Source organism: Trichomonas vaginalis, chromosome I (genome assembly GCF_026262505.1).
Source record: "Trichomonas vaginalis G3 chromosome I, whole genome shotgun sequence".
NCBI lineage: Eukaryota > Parabasalia > Trichomonadida > Trichomonadidae > Trichomonas > Trichomonas vaginalis.
In genome coordinates this window covers 5,820,959-5,846,383 of record NC_067203.1, presented here as the reverse complement: position 1 = coordinate 5,846,383, position 25,425 = coordinate 5,820,959, and the positions used below count along the sequence as shown (strand labels likewise).

Sequence of the window (25,425 nt, the reverse complement as noted above, 5' to 3'; positions counted from 1 at the left end):
TTTATTTGGATGTAAATGACAGAACAAAAGCAACTCATTCGAATTCCACAGTATAACAAACATACATTTAAACATTTATTCTTCCTTCCTGAGCATAACATGTTCTTTCAAATACATCCGAGACCAGTTGACTTTTCATTGACTGTGTATAAAGATAGAAATAGTTATATCATTAAACCATACGATGACGAAGGTAAGTTATGTAAATTGTACGTTAAGAAGTTAGAGAAAGTTTATGGCTTCAAGTATGACTACAATAGGGTTAACACTGATGATGAAGATATTGAGGAAAATTTATGAGAACATTAGTGAAGTCGTTAGTGAGAACGATAGTGAGAACGTTTATTTTTTACATTAGTGAGTTCGTTAGTGAAGTGGTTGGCGGCTTTGTAAAGTGTCAAATTCACAAATATTGGGTAAGGTGGAACGCAGTGCCGCCGTACCCATGACTTGTATACTAACTAACTAAATTGATTCAAAATTTTTTATTGGTACACGACCTTTGAAATTGGTCTCGGGCTATTCAACCTACGGTATTTATGTTATATGTTGCCCATATAACCATAATCTGTTACTAGCATTTCTAATTTTATGGAACATCCTGGAAAAATTTACTCCAACCAAATATCGTATTTTTTGATATTTTCTAATAATATACGCATTAATTGATCTTCTTATATATGAAATTAAGTAATAAATGAAATTACATTTGATTTGAAAACAAGAAAAATTTTTTGTTTACTTCGATAACAACCATACATATATCAATATGTATCTAAAATTCCTTGAATTAAGGTTTATTTTCAAATTTATCATAAAAAATATTCTAGCGACATTGTACGAGATGTAAAATAATACCTCAACATGTTTTGAGATAGCAATCCTTGTTGAACTTTCGTCTTTCTTAATATGTTCTGAGATCATAGGGATTTTTTATAACAATTTATTCGAAATCAAATTTTTCAAACATCAACAATTTAAACTTACCATATCAAAACCTTTTTCAGAGAGGATAACATATTTTAATATTCTACATAAATGTTTAGATTTTCTTGAATTTTTTTTATGCACAGATTCTAATTTCGTATTCTCTTATATCGAAATGGCTGTTAAAATATATAGTACTTTTGATAATCCCAATCAGATGTATTACTCTTATTTTATTCCTATTGTTTTATCCATAAAAAACCAGTAAAAAAAAGCATAAACAAAGAAACCAAACAACTAAAGCTCTGACATCCATTGATACGATTTGTAGTCGTTGCATTTTTTCTGTGATTTGATTATATACTTTCAATGAATAATTTCAAATGTTGCTCAGACAGCTCGTGAGAATTGTATTCGTTATTTTCATTTCTTTGCTGATTTTACACGAATTTTTGTCAAATTGAGCCAAACTATCATATATTTAGCGTTCCATCTGAAATCAAATTTTTAATATTAAGGAATTAATAGCATCTTGACTATTAAAGAATAAAGCTTCAATTTTGTTCATATTAGAAAGCACTCCTGCTGTATTCTATATAAGTTAAGTGAGAATAGTGCAAAATTTTGATTCAAAAATAAGCATTAAACAATTATGATTAAAAGTAAAATTATTCGAAGTACATATAAAACAATCTGGTCAAATTCGTATTCTGGGGCTCTCTTTAAATTGTTTGTATTTTATCGAAATATAGAATAGTAAAATATTCGGGGAATAACTTGTAACAAACAATTGCGATGATTATTATTAAATTTGCCTTGAGAAATGGGATGAAACTTTTAATGTTTGTAAAAATAAAAGTATAGTATAGGTTTTGATAAGCTGGCTTAGCTTTCATTCCTTTCTCGTGAGATATTCTGAAATGGTGGATATCTTTCTCTTTCATTAGAAGAAAATTTGAATGAAGATATTTCAATTTCGAGTTTTATTGGACAGAATACTGTTGCTGATACACTACAAAAGCTGCCCAAATTGTTTGTGATTTTCCAAAATTTTCATGATTTTCAAATTTCGTAAATAAAAATGAAGAATCTTGAAATGGTTTTTTGAAAAATGGATTTTTTTTTGGAAATCAAATAAAATTAACAGTTAAAAATTGAAAAAGCAATAGAGAACTCTAAATTTTAAATCGGCAAAATAGCTTTATTTTATAATTATAATTAAATAAAAGTGTTTATTTGACGAAATTTATCTAATTAATGTACAATACATTAATATTAAGTAATATTATCATATTTATGCAATAGGTGCATAAGATTTACTTCATTGTAGTCATTTATATCTAACAAATGGAGTCTGAAACCATTTAAAATCTTAATTCAATTGATATAAAAAAATTGTTCAAGAATTTAGCCGTTAATAGTAATAGGTATTGCAAATGTTATGGTAATATTTTTATTCATCAAATTATAATCTTTCGGTTGAAAAATTAAACCAGAATTTTTGAGCAATGGCCAAAGGTAATTAAAGTCAGCGTATTATATCTTTGAAATTACCTTTGACAAGTGAGTGGGTCGCAATGAGAATCCAATTTTACAATTTTAATGAGAAGTTTCCATTCATTGAGGTTGACACCTCAGACATCGGTATTAAGGTAGAAAAGGATGATAAATATATGTGACTTGTACAAGTCTTAATATACATTTCCTTTTGAAAGCGGAAGTATAAAAATACTTTCAATTTCTTGAAAAATCGATCTTTATGGATTGGAAAGGACTAACCTTAAGATATAGAAAATTAACTTGCATTTAAAGTAAGTTTTCTAGGAATTTGTGTTTGGAATCTGTAATATAGTTGTGATGATAAGGGAATTTTGATGTAAAACGGCAAACAATAATCAAGTGAAATGAACTGCATATGATTTTTTGATGTTTTGAGGTAAAACATCAAATGTTAGGAAGAGATATCGGATTCTCATAATAAAATGTAAAAAGTTTTATAAAAAAAGTTTTTGCATACTCACTTTCCCGACATTTGCATTCATTAATGGAAATGATTTAAAGGAAAAACATTAACACAGACTTGACTTATCCTGTAGCAAGGTGAGTTCATAGAAATTTCGTATAAAGAATAAATGAAAATTAATCTTGGAGTAATTCATTATGAATTAACACTAACATAGAAAGTAATTATCAATGCAAGGATGATTTTGTTGGCTTTTCCACTTGAATATTCAGATAAAAACAGTTCGATAATTTAGTCTCGAAATTTACTAAAGATTTGCTTTAAGAAACTTTAAATCTCGAACAAAAGTAATAAAATATTTTGTTAAATTCGACTATTTTCCCCTTTCAAACTTTGTTGATTTGAAAATTATTCCATGTTTTGAATAGTTATTACATATGGGAGCTGAGCTGAGATTATATTTGAAATATGTAATCTGAGTAATTGATAACTTAGCTTTGATTCAAATCTTTCGATTAAAATCTTGAAGAAAATACCAAAAAAATAATTAAAACAACAGATTGACATATTAAATTAAATTTATTTAATACACATATGAATAACATTAATAAAATAGGCTTTAGATATGATTATTAAAATATATAATCGTTAAACCTAAACAAAAATGTAAGATTTTTGCAAATTCAGATTTGCTAGGTTAAACTGAATAATAATCCAGACTTTTCATTTTTTATCGCCAATTAACCCAAAATAAAATCTTGTTGAATTAATTTTCATAAGCGATACAAATATAGCATTTTGGTCAAATCGAAATACAGTTTTGATTATATTTTTGAGAGATTTTTTCCGGTTTTGAAATGATTTTTACAGTTTCATATTTTGACTTATCGAAGACAAAAATTAATAAAATAAGGTATAATTAATATATTTAGTCAAAAATAAGTTTTCATATTTATGACCAGTAGTAGAATCATGCGGGGTTTGTGACTTTTTTTGCTGCATCTATATATAGACGATACATTAAATTTTTCATATACTAAACACATTAAAAAATAACATTAATTTTAAAATAATTTATTTTTTTATTCTTACATAAATGACCCAACAAGTAAAACCTGATAAAGTGGATAATAGAATTTTAGAGGATGGTGTTCCTGTTTACATTCAAAGATTTAAAGGAAAACAATATTACAGAATGATAAATCCTGAATATGTGAAACATATATTTAATAAAGAAGGATGTAAAGTTTTAAATATTGAAGAGTTTGAAAATACTAAATCTATAATAAAATATGAATTTAGGAATAAATGTTATACAGTTTCATATTATGAATGGAAAACCGATAAGATTAGAAAACATTTAGGAGATTATGGGGAAAAATCTGAATTCTTTAAATCTAGTATATACGAGAGAGTAAAAGAAATTAGATATAATTATTTTCATGAATGAAAGATTCACTACCATAATGAAATAAAAAAAATAAACTTTAAACATTCATGTCTTACATTTTTGAATAATTTATTTTTATTTTGTATGAAACCGATTTTAAAAATTTATGAATAATTTATAAAAAGTTTTTATTCCTACAATTCCTATATTACCATTAATAAAAAGAATATATTTTATAATAGTTTCATTTCGAACATGTTAAAATTTATCTGCATTTCGAAAAATTTTATTATAAATGATAATATAATTTATTAAATTAATATATAACTTATGAATTTTTACTTTTTGTATGAAATAAAATTTAGTATTAATAAAGTTATAAAATAAATTGGTGCATGTTAGATGTAAATAAGATATAAAAAGGTGTTTATGAATACTTTAGTAGAACTTCTACTGGTAGAGTTTATACTGGCAGAACTTCTACTGGTAGAGTTTATACTGGCAGAACTTCTACTGGCAGAACTTCTACTGGTAGAGTTTATACTGGCAGAACTTCTACTGTTTCCCTCAAAATTGAATACTTTAGCAGAACTTCTACTGGTAGAGTTTATACTGGCAGAACTTCTACTGGTAGAGTTTATACTGGCAGAACTTCTACTGGCAGAACTTCTACTGGTAGAGTTTATACTAGCAGAACTTCTACTAGTAAAGTTTCTACTGGTAGAACTTCTACTGGCAGAATTTCTACTGGTTATATATGGTGTCAATTTTTTAAAAAATTTTGAATTCAATGAGTTATATCAAAAATAAAATTCTTGAATAGAGTAAAAAAAATTTAAATAATTTATTTAAATATTTTCTTCTGACATTTTTGAATAATTTATTTTTTTAATTCGTAAGAAAATGAGTGGATCAAGATTCGTAACCGTCAATCAATTAATGGATGCTCTTTCACCAATTCTTGAAAATGTTAAACAAGTAGATGTTTATTTCGATGATTATGTAGAAAGTTTATATTATAAAGGTAAACATAATATTAAACCCATTGCTTTTGCATTTGATAATAAATTAATTGAAAATGCAAAAATTTGGGAATTAATTCCAGATATTGAATTTATAACAAATATTAAGGATAAATGGTTCAAACGAATTCCAACCACAAAAGTTCTTTGTAAATTAATGATCAAAACCGAGGCCAAAGAATTTCATGAATTTACATATCATCCAAATAAAGTTTCAGAACTAGAAAATGAAAAACTTCAGAAAAAATTAAACGATAGACTTTCAAATGATCGTATTGAAAAAATAAATAAACTAGCAGAAGTTGCATTTAATAATGAAATATTTGATGAATATAACCTTGAACTCAGTGATGGACTTTAAGTCCTGGGCACTTTGTACCTTGGGCTTTAAGTCCTGGGCTTTATGGACCCGGGCTCAACGAGTCATGATTTATGATATCAATTATTTGATTCATTCTTTCTTCAATCTCTTCTATTCTTTTTGTTAAATCATCTATTTTCATTAATGAGGTGATTCTTGATTGAGGAATAGATTTCAAACTAACAACACCTTTTATTTTTGAAATTTTGAAACCATCAACTTTAAACATTTTATTCAATTTACATGTTGTCAATTCTTCAAATAATTTTTTATTATTAGCATAATAGTCATTAAATTCTTCAACAGATGAAAATGTTTTTGTTTCAGTAATGGGTTTAATAACGTTTATTTTTTGTGGAACATCATCATTTTCATTTATTTCCTCCTCCTGTGTTTCATTTATTTTTAAAATTGGTTTCATTTATGATTAATTAAAAATTAGAATATAAGTGATGAAATATATTTTTTAATTAATATTAAATCAGAAATGGCGGCAGGATTCTTTAAAAAATTATGGGAAGGAATTAAGAAAGCAGCAAGTTGGGTTCATCAGAAAGTAATAAAACCCATTGCAAACTTTTTGGCACCAGTAGCGAAAACGGCAGGAACTATCATAGGTGGAGTATTAGGTGCTAAAGCAGGTAATCCAGCGATGGGAGCACAAGCAGGTAACGCAGTTGGTGGAATAGCTGAAGGAATACTTAATAAAATAGGAGGAAAGTAGTGGAAAAATTAGGGCTGTACAAGATTTAAAAAAACATTGCCGGGTTACCGTAGAGGCCTAAAAAAATCGCGCCTCGGCGGCAAGCCGCCTCGGCATTAAGAATGCGCATCTAAATTTTTATATGTCCTTCTTTCTTTTATTTTTCCCTTCCCTTTCTTTTCTTTTTCTTTTTTTTCCCTCCTCTTGCTCTCATTTACCTTTTTTTTCCTTTTCTCATCATTTTTCAAAATTTTAAATTTTTATCAAAAATCTTGCCTATAAAAGCAGACTATGGAACCTTTTAATGCCTCTTAATCAATATTATACAGCATAAAGCATATTAAATGAAAGTAATTACGTATAAATTTATTTTATTATCTTATTTATTAATTCTTTAGCATGTATTGTTTAATATTAACTTTTCTGTACATTAAATATGATATCTCCAAAGTATGAATGCCTTGTAACGAAACGAAAACTTAATTTTATGTTGAATATTTGTCACAAACATTATTATTAAAATATATGTTGGATATCCCTTAGTATGAGACTTCATGACTCTTGTAGTCTAACGTGAGCTTTGGATTGCAAGCTCTGTGGTTAACGAACATAAATTAATTGTAAAGTTTTCAAAATTTTTCATCGTTTCTATCAGCATCTATTTTTTCCTTTAAAATAATATATTTGTATGAATACAATATTTAGTAATTTTTTTATTTCCCATAATTTCATTCAAAATTTCAGAAAAAATTAATTTCTATTCAATATTATTTCAGCTTCAAAACACTTCATTCTTATAGATGTTGATTCACTAAAGTGTGATACTCAATGTCTTATTTCAATGAAAATTGTTCTGCAAATTTATTTCACTTTTGACCTCACTTTTTCCGTAATTCAATTTTTTACTTTTAATATTTTAGATCTTCATAATATCATTTGAAAAATTAACCATATAAAAAAATCAAGTTAACAATTCACTTTTTCCGTAATTCAAAAATCAAAAATATAAATAATATATCTTTTTATCAAATATTATTATTATATTCTATGAAAAATGAGGTCCGGAAATTTTGCGGATTCCCGTAACTCAATTTTACGGAAAAAGTGCAGTAAACTATTCAAAATACGGAAAAATTGGTGTAAACTAATGATTTTACGGTAAAATCACGGAAAGTCCCGGAAGAATATATGTGCCTATATGAAATTATACAAAAATGAATCAAACGCATTTTAAAAGATTGTTCTTGTATTATAAATGCTATTCGCAGATTTATTAGTTGAAGAAAATTACCAAATTTTTGCCGATTTACAAAAAATGATTTACAAAGCATATTTTTATAAGGCTTTAAAAATCTTTAAAATGTGACCGGTGACGGAAATCCATGGTAACCAACCGCGGTTCCCGTTTGGAATGCCATAGGAAAAATAAATAAATATTATTTTTATCTCAATATCGGTTGTAGTCGACGATAAACTTTATCTCCTTTATTTAATACTTCCCTTACCGGAACATTAGGTGCTATTTGTTCTGCAACGTCACTAATTGCTTCTTTATTCTTAAATATCCAATTTGCTCCTTTCTTCATTGTTTCCCAAACTTTATGCGCTCCTCTTTTTACTTTATCCCATAACTTTTTAAAGAATCCTGCAGCCATAGTTGATTATTTCATTAAAATTAAAAATTCATTTTCATCTTTTAATTTTGATTTTTTTATTTCATCATAAATGACGACTAACTATTTAGTGCCAAACACTAAACCGATTAATGGAAATGTGTTTCATTCATTCGAAAAGATAAATGAAATATTCGCAAAGAATGACGGTAGAAGATATTATAGAGAACTTGAAAGTTCATGCTATGACTCTGATGCTCCATATTTTGATGATAAACAAACTCATTTAAGAATTACAAATCCGGCTCATGATGTGAACCAATTAGGTGACACATATATTAAACGTAAAGTTAAAGCAACTCTAGTTTCAAATAAAGCTTTCACATGTGATGCCGCTTTTAAATGCATGCGTTTATTCGTTGGTTACAAATCATCAAATCAAAACTTTAAGCAATTAGAAGTAGAAACCGAAAGAGGTGATGCCGGTTATCTTCAGATGGATTGCGCCCGTGAATCTTTCGCATTTGCAACATATAAACCAAAATCAGAAAGGAAAGTTAAAAAGTTTGTTCATTCATTATATAACAATGTTCAAAAATATGATAACTCAGTATGTGGTAAATATATTGACCCTTCAGAAGTTTTCAAGAGAGCAAATGAAGAAGTTGATGTCACTTTTGATATGATTATTCCAGTAAACGATTTGTTAGCATTTCAGGCGTTCGATGATTATCCTAAATCATTTGGTGATATCATTCTTAAATATTATGTTTTCAGGGATACTTTAGTATTTTGCCAGGTTGACCCGTTAAGAGTTGCTGATTTACAAAATTATGTTTATGAAAAGATAACTGATGAAAATTATGAAAAGATTATGAATCATGTTTATAAATATGATCGCAAATTCCAACAAATCGGACTTCCTGCCAAATTAATTACAAGCTTAGCCGCTACATCTGCTGACGCAACAGTTGATGACGTTATTATTTCATGCACAAAGATGGAAGTTTTAGAGGATAAATGCATTACACCAGGATACGGTTTAATTGAAGAATCAGTTAAAGCAATACCACGTTTATTCAGTAAGGAAGATCCATTCATGATTCCAGCTCAACATATTGACGTTCGTTCACTAAATGGAGGTTGCATCACTCCTGAAGGTATCAGCTCTGATTTCTCATACGCTCTTCATAATGTTACAGATGTTGTGTTAACATTTCCGAAGAATGCAATGCAAAGAACGGTTTTAGAAAATCCAATGCTTCGAGGTCTTCAAGTCACAATAGATTCCAGAAACTTCCCCGATCAAGCGATGACCACAGTGGGTGACATATTCTTTACACGTATGCTTCAAGCTTCTGATTTAGATGGAGTGAATGAATGCACAGAAGAATACGAGGACTCATTAACTAGACCACTAAATGATGATAATGGTACGCCATTAGCTAGAACATGGAAAGACCAAACTTCATTCTTATGCACTATTCCAGTTCAACGTGATGGAGCGGGTATATTCTTTGATGGATTAGAAACGTTTAACTCACAAGTTACAGTACAAGTGAAAGCTTATCCAATCATTCAGGGTGAAAATGACACTTACTGTTCAAAGGTGACAAATCCTCCTCAGGTTTGGTTTACTAGGACTACATATTGGACATGGACACCGGATGAAGGTTTGAAATATCATTCAACAGGTACACCACCACAGTATAGAAGTTCATATGATGAAATATTGATGAATAGAAATGTTTAAAATTATAAATTTATTTTTGATTAAATGGATTTCAATTCTGAAGAATTAACAGGAATATATAATACATACATAGATGATATGATTAATGAAGCATTGAGTGATAATAAAAATGCTCTATCTAAGGAAAAATTAATGAAAATTCCATATTCTGAATGTTACTTAAATTCAATCACTGCAGCAATTGGTAAACAAAATAAAGGTAAAACATTAACGATATTAAAACAAATTATCATTATTGCTAACACTTCACCTTATTCTCATGTGTTAATTTATATCAACCGTTCTGGTTCACCTTCTGATGATACATTTGAATCATTAAAGCATTTAATAAAAATTCCAATTATTTATTTATCACAAGAAGAAGCGGAAGATTATTTGAAAAACTTTTTAATGTATAAAGAGTTATATAATACAATCAAGAAGCAAGGATTAGAGGATAAAATTATTGATAAACAAAGGGATGAATTATTTGAAACACTTTCTATTTCAAATTTTGATAAAGAATTTTTGCATTCACTAATTTTTCTAGATGATGCCGTGAAATCAAAACTAATAACTAATGAGAAATCATATTTTAATCAATTATTAACTCAATGTCGACACATTCAGTGTTCATTCTTTATGGCTGTTCAATACTTTAAAGCATTAAGCACAAACATTAAATCAAACCTGTCCACCCTTTTCATTTTCAGTGGGTTTAGTCGTCAACAGTTGAACGTTATGCTTTATCAAGTGAATTTACCAATGAGCATTAATGAACTTTACACACAATATCAACAATTAGGAGAACATGGAAAAATAATAGTTGATTTAAATAAAGGTTCCATTAAATTCGAATAACTTTTTTATAATTAATTTTTATTTTTTATTTATAATTAAACATGACAGAAATTGCAAATCTTCTACAGGTTCCATTAAAACAAGGAACAAACAAAAAGGTGCATATAATAGAACTATTAAAGTTCCAGACGGAATGAAAGAATTAGTCCACATTGTTGCCGGTCTTCAAAAGGATGTTAAACAAATGAGAAACGTTTTAACATTACCAGAAGCTCAAGCATATGCCAAACGTCATGGACCAAATTGGGAAGCACATGAAGCAGACATTACAGGACCAAATGGAAAGCCTGATGGAATAAATGAAGTTTTCGTTACTGATGGCCAAGGAAATATTAAAGTCATAAATGGGTATAAATTAACTATAACTGATTATCCTAAACGTAAAGCATATAATGAACGTTATCCTATGCAATTTGATGAAAATGGAAAAGCTGTTAAACAATACATTGGAGAAGGTGAAAATGGTCCAATTAATTCATACCGTCATAATCCATATTCTTATTTCAATGAAGAATTAAACGCTATTGAAGAAGGACCAAACGGATTACCTCAATATGTTAATCAGTTTGATGGTCAATATGCAAATTTGAGACCTGAAATTCCAGCTAAGAAATTCTTTAAAGTTGCTTTATTCGATCCAGTGTTCAATGAACAGAAAGAAGCAATGAAAGCAAAATTTAAACCAATTCAAGTGGCAAGAATTTCTTCATCTTCACTTTCTGAAGCGTTCAAGGAATTGATAAAGAAACCACTTTATTCTCAACAAGGATATAACTTTGATTTAATTAAAGAAAGTGATAGACGTAAATTAGAAAAATCAGATGATTTTAAGAATGCATGTAATGAAATGATTAAAGATATTGTAAATGATAAAATAAGACTGGAAGAAACTCAAATCATTATCAATAACATAATTGGTGCAGTTACAAAGAAAGTATAAGCAAACAAGGATAAACCTTGGGATATTACCGTAACAACTAAATAAAACTTTAAATATATTTTTCTTTTTTTTATTCAATTATAAATGAGAAGACGTTTCACAAGTCAAAAGAACACAAACGCAAAAGCAGAGATTACGGTTGGTTATAACGTAAATGATGATAAATCACGAATTATTCAAAATGTTAAAGTTAATGTTAGTCCTGAATTAACAAGGTCAGCAACTCAACCAAATTTATTAACTCGTGACTTACCAAAGAAAGAGGAGGAGCAAAATAAAGAAGATGGAGACCCAATCATTTTATCTGAACCCGGTAAAGAACCTGTTGAAATTCCCACTTATCCAACATACCCAGCACCACTTGATAACCCATATAAAATAGACATTAATTCTGAATTAATGAAAATTTACCGTGATATCATAACTGATAATTATGATTCAATAATAAATTTAATTGACCAATCCGGTTTAATTATTTTACCTTATGAATCATTAATTCACATTATCGCCATTCTTTGTGATGTTCAAGATTCAGACGTGAAGATTCAATATTTCATAGATGATGAGGTTTCATGCTGCGGAACAGTTGCAAAAATAAATCCTATAAAGGATATTAGCACAATTAAGATATCAAAGAACGGAACAACAACTGAACTTCATTTAACATATAATGATATTTATAATAAAATAGTTGATGAATATAAAATATCACTTGAAAAATTCTTTGTTAAGGCTATTTAATATTCAAGCATTAACATTATCGAATAATAATCCTTTGAATCATAATCAATAATAATTGACCTTTCACCAGTTTCTATCGTTTGTTTTATTTCTTTTTGTTCCCCACTATCCGGATCAGTCATTGTAATTGTTTTTGTTATAGTATCTGCTTTATCTTTAACTTCAATCTTTTTTCCATCGGGATATTTAAACCAAAATTCCAAAAATTCGATATTGTCAATCTGTTCATATTTTAATCTATCAATTACATTTTTAATACCATCTGAAAATCTTATGAAATGGTCATTATATGGGTTTGATTGAACTAAATTTGAATGAAGTGAAATATAACCTGTTGATGAATATGACATCGACTCATATTTTCTGAAAACACTAAAATTTATAACATGAATAAACTTCTTATTCGTTGAATTTATGAATTCTTGAGGTAATCTTATTCTAGTTTTATTTATCACTGGAAAATAACGCTTTACCATATTTTTAATCGTAATAAAAAATGTCAATTATCAATATTATTTCGAATAATAACTGTGAATTAAATTTAACAGTTAGCGGAATTTATAATGTTACTCTCGTTTCTGTGAGTGGTAAATTTAATCCCATTCTTTTAGACCCTTCAGATTATATATCATTTATTAAAGATGACCATGAAAAAACGTATGATATGTATATAAATAATGTGATAGTGAAATGGGATATTAACACAATTTTAAGTTATTTAAATGAATCATTTATCGTATGGTATGAAGAAAATTTTAAATCAAAACCTGATAAACTTTTTGAACTTGATGAAATAAATAACCTTATTAAATTTCCGCTGAAAATTAAATTTTGTACTCCTCGTCTTCGTTCATTGTTGGGGATATTAAATTTTGAAAAAGATGTTGGGGATGTTTTGTATTCTGACACTGGTTCCAATTTCATTTTAATCAAATGTGATAAAGTTAATACCCCAATGAGATTTTCACACCAAACATTTGACCCTAACTCTTACCCATCAATACAAAACATTTTATCCATCAACTTAAACACATTTTCTTTATCTTATCCGTTTCAATTATCCGGGAATTCATTTATCCTTCATTCAAAAGATTTATCAAATATTAAATTTAGAATAACTGACCTATTTGATTGTGATTTAGAATTCATGAATGAAATATTATGGCAATTTCAAATTGAAAAAATAGCTGATGAGATAACGGATTAAATATTTATTTTTAAATCGTAATAAAATGATTAAACAACAGCAACTTAAGGCGCAAAACACCCAGGTCCTTCAGACCATTACATACGCCACATATGCATATAATTCAAAGACGACAGAATAAACGCAAAGGTTGAAATATGGAGATTTGGAGATATAGGGTGTCCAAAGGTGCGTTTAGCACAGCGCTCTATATGAGACTATTAAAGGAGATATATGCTGATTATAAATATATAATAAAAAATATGAATATATGTATATGATGAGTATGTTGTATTTTGGCGCCATGCCGGGATATAAAATGAATTTTGAGACAAGAGGCGGTTTCGCGGGAAATTTTTGGCGGGATTTTTTTCATTTTTTTAATGAATCATAAAGAAAACATCCTCGCTCTTGCAAAAAAATGCAAAGACTGTAAAAAAATCTACGAGACATTGGTAAAATGCTTCGGTATGGATGCTCCTAGCTATTCCACTGTAACGTATCATGTTAGGATGTATCACTTCATGAACAAAAAGGCGCCCATCATAAAAATTGACAAAAAATCGCCGGATCAAAGAAAAATCAAAGCAATTCTTCAAGCGCTAGATGAAGACCCAAGAGCATCACTCAGAAGGATAGAGGAGATGACAAAGATACCACGTACAACAGTCAGTTATTATCTGCACAATTATTTGAACTACAAACTAGCGTATACACGTTGGGTTCCGCACAACCTTAATTCAGTTCAAAAAAAATCTAGAGTCCAATCTTCGAAAGAGCTCCTCTCTATATTGGGTGCGTATCAATCCAAGAAGTTTCGCTTTTTAGTAACAGGGGACGAGTCTTGGTTTCAATATGCAACAGAAGCCAAAATCATGTGGATCCCGAAGGATGAAAATCCGCAAACATTCCCGAAGAAAAAAATTGACACACCAATGATGATGTTGTTGGTTTTTGGGGGCGTGAATGGCATCATCGCAATTGATATTCTTCAAAAACCTAATACGATGAATGCTCAGTATCTAATTGACAATGTTCTTACTCAAATTATCAATTCTGATGAGTTTGAGAAATCCAAACAACAAAAACAAAAGTTTGCAATTCATTTTGATAATTCAAGAGTTCACAAAAGTCATAAGGTAATGAATTACTTGGTGGAAAACAATGTCAAAGTTGTTCCAAACCCAATTTATTCACCTGATATTGCACCCTCTGACTTTTATTTATTCGGCACGCTAAAAAAGAGAGCTGAAGGACGCGAATTCGCGAGTCCAGATGATCTTGAAAATTTTGTAAGAGAGCAATTTGAGCAATTTTCTCATGATGATTTAAAGCGTGTCTTTCAAGCCTGGATCGATCGCTGCGAACGCGTGATTGAATCCAATGGTGATTATATTTAAATAAACTTTATATATATGTAACTTGTTTATTTCTATTCGCAGTATTCAGGTTTGTGCTAAACACACCTTTGGACACCCTATAGTATTGAAAAATGACCATTTTGAATTCGTTTGCAAAGGTGGTGCAGTGATATCAAATATAAAAGAAATTTTATTTATGAATTCAAAAATTAAAGGTATAACGGATGATATAACATCAATTCCACCAGAAGAACAGAGATATTACGCATTAAATGCATTTCCTAAAGTTTTGAAGATTGGAAGATTTAATTTAAATGAGGAATTCATAAAAGGTTTCCTAAATGACATAATGAAGAGGGCGGATAAGGAATATGTGGATAGTGAGTTAGAGAAGAAGGCAAATTTGGTTTATGTTGATGAAAAAGATAATGAAATTAAAGAAAGGGTTGAATGGTATCATGAATGGACATCAAAGATTTTAAAAACTAAAGCCGATACAGGATGGGTTTCAGGATGTTTAGACCTTAAAGCGGATAAAACATATGTTAACGATGAGTTAGAGAAGAAGGCAAATTTGGTTTATGTTGATGAAAAAGATAATGAAATTAAAGAAAAGGTTGAATGGTATCATGAATGGACATTTGAGACTTTTAAAGTTAAAGCTGATACAGCATGGGTTTCGGGATGTTTAGACCTTAAAGCGGATAAAACATATGTTAACGATGAGTTAGAGAAGAAGGCGGATAAAACATATGTTAACGAAATATACCAAAGTTTGATAGGAACAAAAAATATTGAAACTATTGTTGGGGATGTTTCTGTCAATGAAGAAAATAAATATTTTAGATGGGAGTTTGTACACTCCTTAAAAAATGGTATACGGTATAAACTCATTCCGAAAAATAACAATGAAATGTATGTAGGCTATATAAAGAATAATGGTACACAAGTTAAAGTTCCATTAGACAACAACTGCTACTTAAACTTATATGGAGACGAACAAAAGAAATATTTAAGAGTTTATGAAATGGCAGATATGACATTGTCTGACCCAGCTCCAGCACCATATTATTATGACTATGGAGATGACGACAGAACACCACATGTAGATGAACAAAACTAACATTATATTTAGATTATTATAGATATAAAAGATATAATGCAATAGAAAAAACGAGAATAGTATATTATTATACAGATGACAGAAAAAATATTATAGTCAAGATTTTACCTACCCTGAAAACATAAGATTATATTATAAAAAATATTCTGACACAAACCAGAAGAAACCTGAAATAGTTACACTATATTTTAAGTTCAAAAGAGACAATCCTATAATATCTCATATGTTTGATTTAATGAACCCAGTAGGTTCTATTTATACATCTATGGATGCAAGAGGTCCTCAAGTAATGTTTGGTGTTGGTGCATGGGAACAAATAGTTGACAGGTTTTTGTATTGTGCAAACTCTTCAAAGGAAACAGGTGGAAGTAAAACGATTTCAGGTGAAAATTTACCTGCACACAGTCACTACATTGATTTAAGTACATCTCAAGCAGGATGGCATAAGCATAGATATTGGGATTGGTCGGGAATGACAAAAGGTAAAGGATATGATGTTAAAGATGATGTTAAGTTTGCTATAAATTGTTACTGGAGTGACACTCAGGGAGAAGGAAATCATACACATTTCGTTTCAGGATATACACAAACAACGGGACAAAGTAAAGAATACATGCCACCTTACATGACGGTTTACGCATGGTATAGAGTTCATTGAACGCTCAATGTTTGTGAAACAAACTTTAGAACGGACTGAAAGTCCTGAGCTCCAAAAGAGCGAACGGCATAATTTAAATTTTTATTTTTATCATAAATGACAAAATTAATTAAGCCAACTATTTCTAAATTAATGATACCAATGAAATCATTTCGTGGAGTACTTATCCCAGGTTCTTCACAATTAGCTGGGGCAAGTGTTGTGACTCAAGGTGGAACATTAGCGAATCCATTCAAATTATTAACTAAAGATGAACTTAATAAAATGATGACAAAATAACTGATAACAAAATTTAATTTCACTACTACCATGTTACCGGGTGCTACCATTTTGACAACAACACGAGAGGAAGGCAATAATGAATTATTTTTGAAGAACTGAAGGTGCTACCATGTTACCGGGTGCTACCATGTCAATTAATTTCTTTTAAAAATGGTGACAACATGACATTTTGACAACAACACGAGAGGAAGGCAATAATGAATTATTTTTGAAGAACTGAAGGTGCTACCATGTTGTCATGTTGACGACATGACATTTCGACAACAACATAGGAGGAAGGCAGTTATGAATTATTTTTGAAGAACTGTAGGTGCTACCATGTTACCATGTGCTACCAGGTCATTTAACTTCTTTTAAAAAATGAGACAACATGACATTTCGACAACACAGCATGATTAATGCAAAAATAAATTCAAATTATACTTTATAAAGCTTCATTTACAGGTATTTCATCGTTAGTAAATGAATCCTCATTATCATTTGGTTCAACCTGTTTATATAATCCTTTCATTTCTTCTTTCAAAACATAACACCATGTTTGTTTATCGTCTATTCTTCTATGTTTCCTATCACATTTATCCTTAATGCTCATTTGAAAATTCTTGTCTTTCATGTCTGATGGTTTGCAGAATAGAGCATTTTTACACGTCATACCTGCACACAATTCATCATAATGTGTATTTATCCATTCATCTAAAGGATTTGTTGATAACTCGATTAAATCTTGTTTGGCTTCAGTCATCGGTATGATTCGTACATTAAATGATGAAAGGTCGTAATTGATAAAATATGTTAGTAAATTATCATAAAATTCCTTAGTGCATGAATCCATTAAATTCTTGAAGTAATCAAATTGACCCTTAAATTTACCATTAACCCTTAAAACTACGTATCTTCTGTCTCCAACTTCAATTTTGACAGGGTAGACGTTGTTAGTTACGAAAATGAAATTGGCAACATTTTGAGCAGTTCTTCTTGGTTGATTCTTTTCATTAATTCTAATCTCATTATCCGTTATAATTGATTTCAAAGCGTTGAAGTTTGCGAGTCTGTCTTCACCTACATTCTGAGTTCATTAAGTACAAGAAACATTTTATTCTCAACTACTGAATTGAAATTACCCGTTAGCTCACTTATTTCGGTAATGTTTTTACATGAATAACCAGCGAGAAGTTCAGAAATAATGTCTGTAAATCTGTTTTTACCTGTTCCCTGAAGTCCTTTCAAAATAATTGCTGTTTCATTCTTGATTCCAGGATGTTGAATCATTGATGCAATCCAGCCGAGAAGGTATTTATACACTTCATCGTTATTATCACAAATGGCTTCTTTAATGAAATTCATAAACATCTCAATTTTTGAGTAATCAGGCTTTTCGAGAACGTTGTATTTATAACCTTGAAACGTTGAGAAAACATCTGGGAATCAGATTTTAAAGCAAACACCTTAACGGTTAATGAGGATAATTGATTTAGTAGTACGTCCATGCTGTTATGGTTTTACCTTCTTCTTTAAATAATTTAATCATTTTGAGTGACTCTTTCATGTTTGATTGAAGAACGAATGATATTTGATTCATTTTATCATGAATATTATAGTCTTTTTGAATGAAGTATTTGTTTCCATAATCTACAAAACGAATGACACGTGATAAATCCTCAATTACTTCAGAACTATTTTTATACTGATGATTTTCAGCCTTGCGTCTAATATCTGTTATCAAGAATGAGTCATCAAGTTTTATATCAAATGTTATTTTTGGCTTACGTAATAAAGGTAAAACATATTCATCATAATATTCGTTTTGATAAAGTTTTAGAATCTTCACTAAAACAAATGGAGAAGTCATTAAATGTGCATATCTATCACGTGCTTTTTCAAAATTACTTTTTGCATTTTCTGTTAAACTGCAGAAGTTATAAACGTTGTCGTATGCTTCATTAATTAAATGATTAGGTAACGAATTAATAGCTTGAAACAGTGTGAATAATGTAACTTCTTTTTCTAAATTCATGTTTCCACCATCATTATGTACTTCAAAATCACAGATGCCATCAACTATGCTCTGGGCAAGTTTATCGTCAATGTTTACATCTTTGTCTTCATTCATTATATTCTTTATTTCTTCGTTCTTTTGTTCAACTCTTACCTTAATATTCAAATCATTTAATATATCGTTTACTGTTCTAGTTAATGTTGAATCATAACTTCCACGAATGAATGAGTATGTATTGATTGGTTCTGTTGCATTCTTGCGAACTCTTGAATCAGCCATAACCACTAATGAACGCTTTGAATCATCCATTGAAGTCATGATATCGATATCATAATCATTGCAGGAATAACATTTAATCATTCTGTTCGAGGTTGAATAGAAGAAATTAGTGTTGCAATAAATGTGAAGACCTCCTGAAGCGGTTTTAACGATAACATCTTTATCCGAAAGTTTTGATAAAATATCTTTTCTAACTGTTTCTTTAAGTTCATCATTGTAAGATTTATTGATATCAACATCTATAATCGTTAAATTTGAAATTTTGTTTACTAATAAAGCCATACCAGTTTTCCTTCCTCTTCCTCCATCATGTTTGAGGTAGTTATGTAAATCAATCTTATTTTCACCAATTCTTTCGTTGAGGGTTTTAGTTTCTGCCACAACTAATTCCTCAGCTAATTCTTCAACTAATGAATCAATAACTTTTTCATCAGAAACGATAAAGTCGATGTTGTTGTTTGTTGCTGTCATTTATATAGGAATAAAAAAATAAAAATAACTTTAAAACTAACTTTATTTTTGTACTGCATCAAATTTTCGTAAATGTTGTCAAAATGTCATGTTGTCACCATTTTTAAAAGAAGTTAAATGACCTGGTAGCACATGGTAACATGGTAGCACCTACAGTTCTTCAAAAATAATTCATAACTGCCTTCCTCCTGTGTTGTTGTCAAAATGTCAAGACCTTCAGGTCTCGTCACACAGTGACTGTTGTCTCAAACTTTAGAACGGTATAATTTAAATTTTTATTTTTATATAAATGAATACCCCACAAGCTCAAAATTTACCACGAATCATAACAAGGGAGGAAATGATAAAAATGATGCGAGAACATGTTAAAAATAACAAACCACTAAAACTGAGAAAATGTGGTTATGCAGTAATGATGGAAAGAGAGATGTTGTCGAAGAGGAATAAAAATTAAATTTGGATAGAGTTTAAAAATTCATCTTTATTAAATTCATCTCTTCCAATCAATTTATTTATTCTATTAAATTCTTTTATTTTTGCTTCACTCAGTTTAAGGATTGAACGGTAAGTTTCTAATTTTTCGATTATTTCTTTATCGTTTTCAACCCCACCACATTGCGGCTTCTTTTTGTAATAGCATATTTTTGATTTAATTCTGTTTAGTATCTTTTTATATTCATTGTCTGGACTCTTGACTGCTTTGTTGTTACTCATTTCTTACGAAATAAAAAAATTAAATATTATTTAAATATAATGGAGTAATAAAATAAATCGGAATTTCTATTAATTTATTGTTAACCTCAACTAATGCATTGCCGTTAATATATCTAACAAATTCAGCTATTGTGTCAAATCTTCGTCTTCTTTTTGTCATTGATTTATCAGTTTTTCCATAATCGAGATGAATCAAAACTTTATCCCCTTGTTTTAAAATTCATGAGCCCTGAATTAATTTGTTCACGTTTAACATCATTTAACCTTTCCATTTGCTTTCTAATATATTCCCATTCTTTTGAAATATCATTTTTCATTTCCACTGGTTTCATGTTAATAGTTCTATGCCATGTATTATTGTAATAATATACTAACTGCTGTATGATGGAGTCATGATTTCCATCCCAGTATATCTGACCGTTGACCCCTAACGCATCTCTAAGAGTTCTCATTACCGCATCAACTATTTTATTATGAAACGTATATGGAGAGGATGAGAAGTAAAAATTAATTTGTGGGAAATAATGAGTCATGGCTGCCTGAAATCCTTTATCGCCATCACCCCTTATATTATCTACTCTTTCATGATCTAGTAAGTATTGTATAGCTCTTCTTGTTTCCTGTTCTGTTTTCCCTTTCACCGGAATGCAATATAAATATCTAGTGTTAATGTTAATGGCAAATAAATAAGTAATATTTCCTTTTGAATATTCCAGATGATCGATTTCGTATGAATAAGGTGAAGGTGCAAATGATGGACGACTAAATTTTTCTTTTAATGGTTGAATTTTCGGGTCAATTGGTTTATTTAATATCTTGAAATCCTTTTTAAAATCTTTTTGTTTCTTTAATGTTTGAAATGGATATAATAAAGTGAATGATGAAGGATTAACTGAAGGAGGAGGCGGTACTGTCGTTGGAGGTACTGTCGTTGGGGGTTTTGGTGTTGCAAGTGGTTTAATTTTATCTGCTTTGATTTTGGATTTCATTCCCCCCTTCATTAATTCTGGATGTATTCTATTCATTTGTTTTAAATATGCTGTATATAAAGGTTTGATATACTTTCCCGCTTCGAGTTTATGTTGAAGGATGAATTCCAAAAGTTGATCTTCATTTAAAAGTCGGGTTGAATATGTTTTAACTAATGAATCATAAATTAAAGCTTGTGCTTCATTTATGAGCTGCTGAACGTCCAAACTTTTCTCTTTTTGCTTTTGCGGTTCAGGATTATATAAATTATATAATTCATCAATATCTTTTTCAGTTAATACTTTATTTTTGAAATCTTTCAACTGTTTAAGTTGTGATTTACTTTTTCCCTTTGAATATTTTCCTTCTTTAATGTTCTCTCTTAAACGTTTAATTATTTTATCATGATATTTCAAAATTTCGTTTTTATAATACCGATAGTATTCATCCATATCATCACCCGTTATATTTTCATCATGTTTTTGAAGATATGCTTTTAAATCATAATAAGTAAGAAAATTTTGATTAAATACTAAATCATCAATTAAATTTTTAAATCTACGCTATTCATTTATATAAAAATAAAATAAATGTTTAAGGGTGCCCACCTCTTTGTCTCTTCTGTGGTATTTCATTAAATAAATGGCATACAACATCCATTTTCACAACATACAGCTTTAGTGTGTGCCCCTGTTAATGCAGTCTTACCGATTGTTAAGCGAGTCATTGACTCATTTTTAAGTTGTAAATTAATATTTTGACCATTGAAATTGACTTTATCATTTATTATATCCAAATAATTTTTAGGTGTTAATTGTTTATTTTGTCGTAAACTTACACCTTTCATTTTTTGTGCTATCTTTTTGAAGGAGTCTTCACCAATCATTCCGTTGAATGATGTATAACACTTAGGACATAAAGCAACCATGTTATCACCTTGTTTCTCAATTGCTAAACCCAATAATTTTTTCTCATGTGCTTTTTCTTCAGCTTTATTCTTTAATTTAGGTTTAAATTTCTCATCAAAACAGAAGAAATCAAAAGGTGCGAATTTGAAAATGTTTTTATCATAAAATTGTTTATCGGTTACAATTGCTTGAAATGCTTGAGTGTTAGGAAGATTTGGGTCGCCAGCGATTGCCCAATAAGATGAATCAGTATCACCTTCAATGAAATGAAAACGATTAACATCATGCATTTATACATAAAATCATAAATGAAAACTAAATACCAGTATTTAGCATTATCTAAAGTGAAGAATGCCTCTTGTAAACATGTATCACATCTATAAAATCTATCTTTGAGCATCACTTGATATGTATCCTCACCTATTTCTCTTATGTTTTTAAACTTATTTGACATACATGCAACGCGTGCCTTCTGTGCATTCATTATTTTAGTCTTTGCGTAATTTTGTGTATTCATTGCATCGTAACCATATGATCCATTAAGTGAAATTTTGCAAAATAAACTTTTTCCTTTATTTCCTTCTAATTCAGCCTTTTGTCTTTCGTTCATAAATTTGTTCGCAAATTCATTAAAACAAGTATTTTTCGTAAATGTTAAAATTGATTGAATATCATCGATGATAAAATGAAATCTGTCTATTAGATACCAAAGATAATAAGAAGAAAATGGTTGATATTGGTTGTGTGTTGATGCTAACTGAGTTAATTTTCTCTGTTTCTGGTCAACCGGTAGATTGTTTGATTTCATGTAATTATACATAAAACCGCCAATTGTTTTTTCATCTGTGATAATATCTAAGTTTCTTATTATCGGTAAAAAGTTAATGTAATCATTAATATACTTTTCATCAATGTGACCCTTTACTTCAGCAACGAATAAAGTAGATTTCTTTCTAATAATTCCTAAAGCTTTTGCTTTCTTTGTTGCTGTATCACAAATTAAAACATCTTCTAATCTCCCCGGCATATACATTCTATGATCGGTGTATTGAATGAAATCATGAGGATTTGATGAAAATGATGAAGGATATAATGAATTGAAATCAACACCAACGAAATGAGTCATGATGTTGGAAGTGTCCTCATTTGATACTGTTTTAGTTTCTGGATTATATGAAAGTTTATTAATATGGGTGATACCTTTAAGATTAACACGATGTTGAACATTAGAGAGACCACCAGTAATTCCATTACGGAGGATGTGATAAGCTTCAACTGAATCTAAAGTCATTGGTAAATTATTTTTTAATGCATAATTTCTTAAATTAATTCTTAAACGTTGAATGTCTTCATCTTTATTTGATTTTACCACATTGCAATAACAACACATTAACTGACAATTATCTTTAGTATGTGGTTTTTCATTATCTATCCTATCTAATGTTGGTTTATTTGCATATGTAAACGCTTTACCACACATTTTACATTTAGATGAAAGGATTAAATCGTGAAAATATTGATAGTCATCCATTGAAACATTGTTTTTGGTATCTCTTTTCGCCTTTTCATCTTGTTTCTTATATGATTCAATTTTATATTTCCAATACTTTTTCGTTAATTCAAAACTTGATTCCACATTTTCTTCTTCTGGATATGTTTCGTTAGGATTGAAGTTCTTATATGCTAACGCGTAACGAATCATTGATGCATTCGATGATAAAGAAAGATTATGAAGCATGTCAATTTTATAAACAAATGTTTCTTCAATAATTTTATCAATTGGGTCAATCATAATTTCAACGTCTTTATTGCAATAATGAATAAAATATTCTAATCTATTCTCAAAATTTTTAGCATCATTGAGATATATTTGATAATCTGAATCGGATATTGTTTCTTGTGTTAATGCTGAATAAAATGAATCTTGAGTGAATGGTTCCTTTTTATATAATTCTTCTTCGTAATTCTCCCATGTGATGAATTGATATGGGAAGAATGATTTAACACGTGTTTTATTGTTTCCGAAATCTTGAGTAAATTGGTCTAATGTTCCACCCGCTATATAATTTCTGATGTCAATAAATCTCAATTCATATGGACAGTTTGTTTTCTTTACTATGACTTGCTTAAATTGAGAAGAAGAACCCAGCATTGATTTTATCTTCCATTTTGCAGTATTTAAATCACGAAGAATTAAATTTAAATCAAACTTTCCCGAATTAAAACCTATGATATTCACTTTATTAAATTCTTCATCTAAAAGCTCTTTCATTGCTTCCTTCTGTTTCTCATTTAATGTATGGGACAAAGTCCCCGCCGTTTGTGGCTTCATTAATTCTTCATATTGTTCAATATTTGATTTAGCAACTAATGAACAGGTTGAAAATAAAAATTCAATCCAATCAGAGATGAACGAATCACTTGATGTTAAGCAAAAATTCCTCGTAAATGTTTTATCATGGTCTACGACCTCGCCGCTTCGGTCTGAAAGACCTTCAGGACTCAAAGAGTCCGTTTGCGGCTTTATTTTGACAGTTGATGATACCATAAATGGTTTTAAGTAAGCGTTCAAAGTTGCACATTCGGAAAGTTGAAGTTCTTCTTTAGTCTCTAATGTTTCGAAGTCAAAAGTAATATAATATCTTGTTGGTTTATAATATTCCTGCAAATTATGTGCTAATAACCATTGATATATCTTCTGTTTCGTAATATGTGGTGCATATGGTTGCTGGGTCTTTTGCAATTGAACGTCTTGAATTAATCTTCCATTATTTTCTTTACATTTCTCACAATGTTTTAAAAATCTTCTTTGGTTTTTCCTTTCTGGATCATCACGGATAGAATATACTTCTTCTTTGCAAAAGGGGCAAACTTTATATCCTGTGAGTGCTTCAACGTCTGTAATTTTGTCAGCGTGAAGTTTTCCGCATGGACTCTGTGTTAATAAAATATTTACTGTTTCAAATTCTGGATCTATCATTATTGATTCCACTAATGGAAAGTCTACCTTGTTAATGTCTACGTCTTCTGGTTGAGGGTCACAATAATAAAAATCAATATTAACGTTTAACATTCTTGCTAACCTCTCACTTTCTGATGAAATGTCAAATCCTTCATACGCATCTATGGCTTCATTTAAATAACTTCTACGAGTTTTAGGATTAACACCATCAGGAATGCTATAGAAGCGTTTAAATAACCTTCTACCTTCGGCTCTTATTTGAT

At 29.5% G+C, this 25,425-nt stretch overlaps 4 protein-coding genes and 4 pseudogenes across 8 annotated transcripts, besides 4 other annotated features; 5 read left to right on the top strand and 3 right to left on the bottom strand.

Annotated features, from left to right (window-relative positions):
- Positions 1-394: part of a mobile genetic element that runs on past the window's edge.
- A 4,294-nt stretch (positions 395-4,688) lies between these two features.
- Positions 4,689-5,090, top strand: TVAGG3_0936390 (uncharacterized protein; the record flags this gene model as incomplete). Its single annotated transcript, XM_001299166.1, has 1 exon — positions 4,710-5,090. One exon carries the CDS (start codon positions 4,710-4,712, stop codon positions 5,088-5,090), a length of 381 nt encoding a protein of 126 aa, XP_001299167.1.
- A 1,060-nt stretch (positions 5,091-6,150) lies between these two features.
- On the top strand, positions 6,151-6,387 carry TVAGG3_0936380 (N-acetylmuramoyl-l-alanine amidase family; the record flags this gene model as incomplete). The annotated part of the gene is made up of 1 exon (XM_051252780.1): positions 6,151-6,387. The coding sequence occupies one exon, from the start codon at positions 6,151-6,153 to the stop codon at positions 6,385-6,387; it is 237 nt and encodes a 78-aa protein (XP_051078354.1).
- Positions 6,388-6,396: 9 nt separating this feature from the next.
- Positions 6,397-6,589: a mobile genetic element.
- A 2,567-nt stretch (positions 6,590-9,156) lies between these two features.
- Positions 9,157-25,425: part of a mobile genetic element that runs on past the window's edge.
- Positions 11,597-12,253, top strand: TVAGG3_0936360 (uncharacterized protein; the record flags this gene model as incomplete). The annotated part of the gene is made up of 1 exon (XM_051252779.1): positions 11,597-12,253. The coding sequence occupies one exon, from the start codon at positions 11,597-11,599 to the stop codon at positions 12,251-12,253; it is 657 nt and encodes a 218-aa protein (XP_051078353.1).
- Positions 13,615-14,919: a mobile genetic element.
- Positions 13,711-14,839, top strand: TVAGG3_0936350 (annotated as a pseudogene). The gene has a single exon. A coding segment is annotated over exon 1 (1,129 nt).
- Positions 15,828-16,581, top strand: TVAGG3_0936330 (annotated as a pseudogene). The gene has a single exon. A coding segment is annotated over exon 1 (754 nt).
- TVAGG3_0936320 lies at positions 17,288-18,213 on the bottom strand (annotated as a pseudogene). The gene has a single exon. A coding segment is annotated over exon 1 (926 nt).
- On the bottom strand, positions 22,322-23,731 carry TVAGG3_0936310 (annotated as a pseudogene). Its single transcript has one exon. A coding segment is annotated over exon 1 (1,410 nt).
- On the bottom strand, positions 24,208-25,273 carry TVAGG3_0936300 (uncharacterized protein; the record flags this gene model as incomplete). Its single annotated transcript, XM_051252778.1, has 1 exon — positions 24,208-25,273. A coding segment is annotated over one exon (1,066 nt), but the record flags the coding sequence as incomplete, so codon positions are not given.